Source organism: Anopheles arabiensis, chromosome 2, assembly GCF_016920715.1.
Source record: "Anopheles arabiensis isolate DONGOLA chromosome 2, AaraD3, whole genome shotgun sequence".
In the NCBI taxonomy this organism is placed as follows: domain Eukaryota; kingdom Metazoa; phylum Arthropoda; class Insecta; order Diptera; family Culicidae; genus Anopheles; species Anopheles arabiensis.
The window spans coordinates 22,431,340-22,440,567 of NC_053517.1; the positions used below are offsets into that span (position 1 = coordinate 22,431,340).

The 9,228-nt window shown below is 47.5% G+C and overlaps 1 protein-coding gene across 1 annotated transcript; it reads right to left on the reverse strand.

The window, feature by feature from the left end:
- Positions 1-327: 327 nt before the first annotated feature.
- On the reverse strand, positions 328-6,561 carry LOC120908555 (hormone-sensitive lipase). Its single transcript, XM_040319704.1, has 6 exons — positions 3,946-6,561; positions 3,032-3,309; positions 2,817-2,954; positions 2,510-2,747; positions 2,312-2,437; positions 328-2,226 (listed from the first exon to the last, which is right to left on the reverse strand). Exons 1-6 carry the CDS (start codon positions 5,689-5,691, stop codon positions 2,116-2,118), a joined length of 2,637 nt encoding a protein of 878 aa, XP_040175638.1. The 5' UTR covers positions 5,692-6,561; the 3' UTR covers positions 328-2,115.
- Positions 6,562-9,228: the final 2,667 nt, after the last annotated feature.

A 9,228-nucleotide genomic window follows, 5' to 3' on the forward strand; every position in this document is an offset into this window, starting at 1 on the left:
ACACACACACACATATATATATACACATGCAGTGAACGAAACATCTAAAAGAATAACTTAGGACGAATAAAGTTAATCACTACATAACGTAACGGAATGACTGTCGGATTCGTTTTGCTCACTTAATAGAACAGCCCTTTTACCAATGTCAACAAAGAAGAATCTGTTCTCTGTACAACAATGGACCGTGACGGTTAATAGCAAAACCCAAAATAGCTCGGTTTGATTTGCAGTTTGCGCAATCGATTTTATTCTTAGCCGGTTCGAAGAAACTCTCTTATTGATCAGCTCCGTTACTATTGCTCAAATAAAACAACCATCACAACCTTTTTTTGTCAGTTGAGAAAATACATTAAATATATATTTCGCACAAAATTTAGGTACGGTTCCGGTCTGATTTCCCATTACAATAATCATCTCACATTAGATTTGGTTTTCACCAGGACAATTGAGACAGATTGGCGAGATTATTTTAGTTTTAGTCATCCTCGAATCGATTTGTTTAAAAATGGGAGAAAGTATTTTTTAATATATCGTTATACCGAGAGAAAAGAATGAAAGACGTTACTTAGTTAGTAGTAGAAGTAGTATGTATGACTGTATACACAAGTCACATTCTCCGGCGCCACAAAAATATCATCTTATTATTTGCGTAAACTGTAAAGTTTCGTACACATAGAGTAGTTTGTTCTTTGTTTTGCTTAAATGTTGCTTTAAATATAGTTTAATTATCACTTTCCTTTCCTTTCCAATGGGTATGAACGAGAACATAGTGATTGTTTCATATCATTTGCCACAGCATATGTGTGTTTTTTTGCAAGAAATCAGGGTCAAGGAAGGATAATAAAGACGAAAAAAACCAGTCTTTTTGTTTTGTGATAACAAACCCTACTGAAGATGATTGTAAGTATCCGGAAAATATGGATGTGATTTGTCTTGGAACCATTATGCCACACAAACGGATGGATATGATGATTGACTGTCCTCTCATTCGGCTATTGTTTCCCCTGTAAATTTCCCATTTCCTAGAAACAATAGTCCGTACTTTCAAATATTAACCGTTGGTTGGTAGTGTAACATTTTGTAACAACAAGAAATAACACGCGTGAGTTTTCACACTTCACCATTCAGGCAGGTGCGATGGTGTGATGCTGCTAAACTGGTTTTGCCGCTTACTCGCTAACCCTAACATACGCTAATTGTCTTTGTGGACTGTTTCAAATATTTTTCAAATCTCCTTGCACTAGCCACAACGAGACAATTGTTTGCTTGTTTGTTCACAATTCAGTTGGAGTATTGTAGTATTTGTAAAGGGGCACAACAAAGCGAGACTCTGTTGTAACAAAACAACCGTGTTGCACGGATAACAAAAGTAAAAGGATAACATAATCACAAATTACCTCGACTTACGTACTACCCAAGCACCGGCAGGTTTCGGTGGATTATCGCTTGTTCTCCAAACTTTTCCTAACGCGACCCTCTTACATTAATCATACTAAGTTTGAATATCGGTATCGCGTAGAGTAAGCAGCAAATAGATGCACACAACTTTACGAAATATTTGTATATATATCCAGTAAGATTCAGTAAGCGCAAAACGGACAAGGCAGATAATAAATTACGCCCCACCATGCATAGTATGCTCGCGTGTTCACTACGCCAGAGCGTTTTGGTTGAGTGTTTTTTCTTTTTCTTTTGGTTTTGTTGGTGCTGATTGCAAAAAGGTGCATCAATAATAGTAATAATATAAAGCCGCATCGCACTAAATACACAAAGGGGGGCGAGGGGTGTGATGTAGCATCAAAGGCCAATCGGTTTGTGTTTTTGCTTCACAAAAAGGGACGTTTAACGACGACGCGTGTATTGCGCATTCTATGCACGTGCTTTGGGTCCACTCGGTTCCGTCGCTGGACACTTCGAGTTGTTCGGTAATGCACCAGAAGTATGAGCCTCTTGTTTGTTTCATTTGAGCTAAATAAAAGCCTCTAGAGCCTGTTGTTTACTTGGTTTTGGTTCCAAATTTTGGTTGGGCTTTACGGAACAACAGTTATCAGTCGAGTGGCGACAATGCCTGGCAGCCGACGACGACGCCCTACTGCCTTACCAGCATTTTCGCTAACAGCAGCCCTGCTTCGTGCCCGGATCGTCCAGCGTGGTCGGTATTTCGAGCAGCTCGGCAATACGCTTCACGCACAGCTTCGAACCATCGTGCGCTTCTTTGGAGATCTATACAAACGGGTGGAAAGCGGACAATGATTGTAATTGTAAACATTCGCTTATCACCGAACCGGACAGTGCACAGTGTACTTACAGTTGCAAAGTTTAAGAATCCATGCGGCAGCCCGGGCAAAATGTCAAGCGCAACGGACCGGTGTAAGCTCTTCAGTCTTTTGGCAAACATCACACAATCATCCAGACAGGGATCGAGCACGACGGTCTGCAATGAGAAATGTGTAAGTGAACACAATTTAACGCACAGGTTTCGCACCCACAGTCCCACCACACCCACCAGTATCTTGGTCGGGGGAAATTGACTCAACACCTCATCGGAGGCCCAGTACGGCGACAGGTGGGAGTCCTTCGGCACGTGAAAGATGAACTCGTCGGACGGGCTGCGGGCGATCAGTGCATCCAGGTTGGTTTGCAGCTCGTTCTGCGAGCCGCCTGCTGCGATCGGTTTCGAGGCGGTAATGCTGGTGAGCGTGTTTGACACCTTGCTCACAAAGTTACTCGCCGCCGTCGTGACGCTGTACAAAGCAAATCGCACAAAAATTTATAAAAATCATTGCTTGATATGGAAATCATCTTTCTATTACCGTTCCTGAAGATTCTGAACGCTTATCGCTTCCCGGCCAATGTCGAGCACGATGTTCTCTTCCGACTGGGAACGGGACGCGGGACGAAGGATCGGTTCCAGCTCGCCGGCAGCATTGGTGGTCGTGTCGAGGACGTAGCTGAAATAAAGGAAAAGCAAGGGGTAATTAATTAGCTCATTGCCACTCGCAACTTCCTTCCCATTCGCACCCATTACCTATTGATAAAGTTCGCCACATTCTGGTTCGTGTTTTGCTCCGAGCTAATGTCGCTCGGCATATCCATATCCAAATCATCGACCACCGTCACATTGCTGCGCTCCGTGTTCAAGTTAACCTGCTGCAGCGTGATCGGCTGGGAGTCCTCCTCCAGCGACGTGATCGTGTTGCTTTCGTCCGGGCTGATGATGTCGATTGTATTGCCGAGGGATTGGCTCTGCAGCGCGAGCGTATCGCTTGCCGTGTCGCTTACCGGGCTGAGGTGCTGATTTTGAAGCTGCAGTGGGGAATAAATGGGGGGGAGGTGGAGAGAGTAACAAGGAAGCTCCGGTTAGACGGTTGGCGCCAAAAGAAGCAAAAGAATGCGATAACGCGTTGATTACGAAATCACACGCTCTTAACAAGCGCCATAACGTTGGTCGTGCAGATGTAACGAGAGATGACAGGGTTACATCACTCAGAGCGTCTTGCTGGGAGTTTATTGATTTGTTCTATTCGGCATGGGCGGCTAAAAATAACACCCAAATTACACTGCCTTCCCTATTACACATCCGGTACAAAGAACGTCAGTGGTGGTGCATTGAATCAGCACCGGTTTTGGTGTGCAACCCGGGAGCAGATGATTCAACACAGAACGCCTACCGTGCACAGAACTTTGCACTTGGCGGCCAATCTTCATCTCAAGAGCTAGCAATCATGGCTCAGGCAGGCACCAAGACCCGTAAGGTTAAAGCATCAGGAAGAATTCATTCTGATTAGCACAAAGCACCGTCAACATTCACTCATTTTCGCCCATATCGCCATTCCAGCTAATCGCAAAGGTCAGCGAAACAACTGTGTGGTTTTTGGGGGCTGTGTGTAAGCCCTGTTTGGAAAAAAGAATGTGTGTTCTTTTCAATTTCAACCAAATTACCTGCACCGTGTTGGCACTGTTCAGCTGCTCCCACATCGAGTTATCATCATCCCCGGAATCCGACCGATCCGGTGTCTTCTCCTGCGCCACCTTCCGCTCGTCGCTCGGCACCACCACGCTCACATTGTTGTTGCGCATCTGCTGGCCCGCATTCACGATCGCTTGGCGCTGCTCGTGCCGCTTCCGGTTTTCCTCCAGCACCTCCAAACTCGGACAGGCGTACGCCTTCAGGCAGCGCATCATAAACCCGAACGGTAGCAGCGGATCCATCAGGCACAGCATCCGCGCCGGGCTCGGCACGAAGCTGATCAGCACCGGACAGTACGCCAGAAAGATGCCGTCCGGGCGGCGTATGCCCAGCTCGATCGCTCGCATCGCGCAGCCCAGGTTAAGGTTGGCGCCGGCCGAATCGCCCGCCAGTATGATCCGCTCGCCGGTCGTACCGAGCAGCTCGCAGTTGCGCAGCGCCCAGCAGTACGCGTAAAACACCTCCTCCAGGGCGCGCGGGAACGGTGCTTCCGGGGCGAGGCTGTAGTCGATCGACAGTATCGGCACGTTCAGCGTGACGGCCCACTCGCGCAGGTACGTTTCGTGCGATTTGGAGCTCTGCGCCACGAACCCACCGCCGTGACAGTGGAACAGCAGGCCCCGGGACGCCGGGTAGATGGTGCTGCGCTGCGTGTTGCTCCGCTCGCCGATCATGCCCTTCCGCTTGACGGCCGATATCAGCCGCGCCTTGATCGGGGCCGCTCCGCCGTGACTTTTCGGGATGGGAATGTCCACAAACACGTCCTCTTCCTGCTCCTGCTCCTGCTGCTGCTGCTGCTCTGCGCCATTCGACGCCGGCGCCCGGGCCGTTTTCAGCTGTATCGGTTCGGGCGGGATCGTTATCACCCGGTTCACCTTCACCTTGAAGCCGACGAACGACGGCAGCGTGTGCATCATTTCCGACTCGGCCAGAAACCAAAACGCTTTGCAAAAGTCCACGTTCGAGTTTTGCGAAATGTTCACGATGCGCCGGGCGCGCAGCTCCGGATCGAGCATGTACTTGGTGCTGGTGTACATCAGGCTGGTTGCTTTCGAGATCCGGCCGCCCTCGGAGTAGTAGCCCTCGGAGAAGCCGGCCATCCCGATCGAGATGAACTTGAGCAGCGGTTTGATCGAGTCGCAAAACTGAAACCCAAGGCACCGGCCGTAAAAGCAGTACTGGTTGATGATGCCGCCGCGCGCAAACAGCTCCTCGACCGAGTGCGACTCGTCCGGGAACAGGTCGCCCGACTGGCGGGTCCACTCGCGCAGCGTTTGCGTGTGCTGCAGGCAGGTACACAGGCTGGCCATCAGGTGGTTGTACGCTTCGACCTCCTTCACGTACACCGCCTTCCGGAACAGGATCGTGCTGCGGTTTTCCATCACGTAGCGGGACAGTTTCAGCGCCGTCTTGACGCAGCACTCGACCACGTACAGAAAGCTGCGAAACCCGTTCCCCGGGACGGACGGGTCGAAATCGTACTCGCCCATGAAGCTCTGCACCGTCCGGACGAGCGGTTTGGCCATCTCGATGTGATCGATCAGCCCGACGAATGCGCCGTGCAGCCGCAAACCGGTTTCCGTATCATCGCCCTCAAAGTAGGCGATGTTGTTGCGGCACAGATCGATCAGCGTGTCGAACAGCATCAAGCTCTGCTGCTCTTCCGACGCGCCTTCCACGGTTTCGGCTCCCTGTGGCTGCTGCTGCTGCTGCTCCATTGCGATAATTGTAACAATGTGGTCGACGGTATGGGCGTGCGAGTGGCGTAATCTTACCCTACACACGGCTGGCACACGACTGAAAGCAAATACAATTCCGCCGACGGTCCGCACTGCGGCTTATCATTATCGTGTTGCTTCACCCCGAGAACGATGCTACGCGGGGAAATGCAGGGGGTCATTCAGTTGGCCATTCTCGTGTTATTATTATTTATTTTCTGTCTATTACGAACAGAAGGTTCACTGCGCTGTTTGGACTTTGCCTACCCGGATGAAGGCATTTCCCCGATTCGCTGATGACGATGACTCGATTGCACTGGCGAACAACCACACACACACTGATACAAAAACACACACAAGCTGTACCGTACCTGCTGTGCACCTACTGTTGCATCAGTGAGTCCGGGTGCACCTGTACCCGTACACCTTGCACCTTCCTTCGTTACCCTGTTTTCACTGCGTTTCGCTGTGCCCGCGTGTGTGCATTGTGATGTGGTACGGAAAATGGCACGTCACGTTTTCCGCCTCAACGCTCACGAGACACGGCAGGATGCAATGGGACGACAAGCACATGCACACGGGCACTTTGAAGGATTTTCTTCGCCTTACGACACACGATCACAAGAATGCACTGCGCTGCATTCGCTGTTATGGAGGGAGCACACGAAATCACAAACACACAAATCCTAATGCTATCACAAAACGTTGCAGTGAGTTTATCACTTGACGAGGAGCAATTTTCAGACCACTGATCGCTGTGACGGGTTGCACTTTCACCAGCGAAACGCATTTGCACACCGAAACCAGAAGGGAAAGCGGAATGCAGCGCAAAGTGTTTTCGTTTGCAGCGACCGATAGTGGGCGCAATAACAGCAGCAGCAACAGCCAGAGTGACCAGAAATACCGATTTATCTGTATTCATACCGATTTTTGTATATGCCTACCGATTCACAGACGACCGCCATAAAACATACCTATTTTCCATTTATGCTACCGAAAATCACAGATATTTGATTTTTCAGTCGTTTAAGCTTGGGACGCTGTTTCAAGGATTGCTAACCTAATTTGTTATTTATCGCGCTGATGCACGTTTGTTTGCGTGGCACTTTTTATTTTTATCCGTTAAAATTTAATGTTCATAATAAGTAGAAAATGTCAGTTGCGTGGATTCCGAGAATTGTTCATCAAAGAAAATCATTTAAATTTGAATTTGAATCTCGCTGTCTGCGGTTAAAGCTTACCCGACAGACAAAGAGAATGAATTTTTCAGGCAAGGGGTAGGTAGAAACAGGTCAGGCGAGCTTTTTGGCGGCCACCGTCGCAAAACGCCAAAACCGACGTCACAAGTACTGCAAACCGACATTGTCAAAGAGCGAAACTCGCAACGATTTCGAGGCGCTGGCGACGTCGGTTTGCAGTACTTGTGACGTCGGTTTTGACGTTTTGCGACGGTTTTGCGACGGTGCCCGTCAAAAGCTCGCCTTGCCCTGTGGGCAAAGTGACCAAAAATACCGATATATATATATATATATATATATATATATATATATATATCTAGGGTTTGAAGGAAAAAATCTCAATTTTTTAATCATTGAACTACAAAACTCAGCCAAACAATTAAATGTAAAATCTAAATGATTCAGCGTAAAGCAAATGACAGCACGTACGATTAAATCGTATCCAATGGAGCAATGCTGCGGCCCTAAGCGGTCGCGTGGAGCCTCGAGAAAAAGAACTTGTCACCACTGAGAAAAAATGTTCATCTTAGAATTGGCTTAGAATTCCAATTTTCAGATCGACACTTCAGAAAAATCTTCATTAGTGTAACCGCTCAACCAAATCTAATCCATATCCTAGATATGGAATCCTCGTGTATCCTCGTGAGATGGAACTTTCATTTTGTGCATTAGCATCCCCCCTCCCCCCATCCCGCTTAGCACTTCTTTCACTTTTACTTCTTTTAAGTTTCGAGTTTTAACCTACCGAAAACTACCGATAAAATTTTGATGCGCCTACCGAAAACCGCCAAAATAATCTGGCCACACTGGAAGCAACAACAACACGACGAGCTGACAGCTGTCAAACGGCGCGCTGTTCGAAAACGGAGCGAGACAGCTGCATTTCGAATCAGCTGAGCTGGTTTGACAATTTGAAAGCATCGTTACGCAGTATACGGAAATAATCGTTATGAATTTTGTCTGTTTTACCTATAACAACAGGGTGTAAAGAAGACCTGAGGGTCAAATGAATATCGATACATGTATTTGTAACTCTAACTACGTTGAAGATGCTCTAAAAAATGGAAAAAATTCTCAACCATCAAAAATCAGTTTAAAATTGCATTTATGTCCAACGATCTTTTCTAAACGTTTTTGCTTTTCATTTGTCGTTTGTTTTCCAATTTTAACATACAAAAAAATCGTGTGAAAAATACAGTAAACATTATTATTTATGATTGTGTATTTTAAGTTTTTGCTTCATTAAACCCTTTCTCCAGCAAAACATGTCAACTCCCAACTCTGTTACGATGCGCTAGCAACAAGCACGCAACACTTTTATTTTAAGCCATGCCGCTACCTGCCATTGCACGGGAGTTTGAATTATTTTAGATAGCTTTAGAGTATGGTTGATCGTCTCGAGTGTCCAAAAATAAATCAACCATAAAATCTAACAACAGCAAATCTCCCCCACAAATGTGTTGCCACAAACCGAGCGCTTTTGTCCTTCTGATCTGATAGCGCAAAAGCCAGTCAAAAGGGAATGGACTCCGCACGAATGCCAGTGAAAGCCCCGGAATAAAATCCTGCACAAGCTTTAAGCGATTGGTTTATGTCGTGATTTACGGCAGTATTATTCGTGACGATTTTGTGTTATTTTTTTTGTGAGTGTATGTTGTGTGTGTGTGAGTTTGCTTCGGAAAAGAGAACGATGGACACATTCCAAAAACAGCTGAGCAGCAGCAGGAGCAGCAACACCCCGCACACAATTCCAATCTGTAAGGTGCTCTCTTTTTCGCAACGATGCCCGCCTCAGCAGGACAAAACGGTACGAACAGCCGAAAGTACACTCTTGTGTCATTCGATCCCTCCGGTTCGCACAGTTTGTTCACTATCTCCATCCCGGTCGCTTCATTTTATGTTATGGGTGCATGCCCGTTCTTGGATCCATATCCTGCCTACTGGCCCTTCCCTTCACACATTCTCACCCCCTTCCCCAGCACCATCCTCCTGTGTGCGTTTGTGGATGGGGTTTTGTGGTGAGCAAAGTTTTCGGGAAGGTTTTCCGGTGTCCTCGAACAATGCCAACTTTGTCATCGATTTTCATCCGTCTACACGCCAGTCCACACGCCAGCCAGCAAGCGACGGTTGCACGGTACCGAGATTCGACTTTTTTTGTGTCACATCCGAGAATCGAATAAAATGTTGTCTATTGCTCGCGGAACGTGGCTTGTGCTGCACTCACGTAGTTGGTATAATTTTAAAAGACTGTACAGCCGCCAGCACCACCACCAGGTCTGGGCGGAAAGTTTGGGAAAGG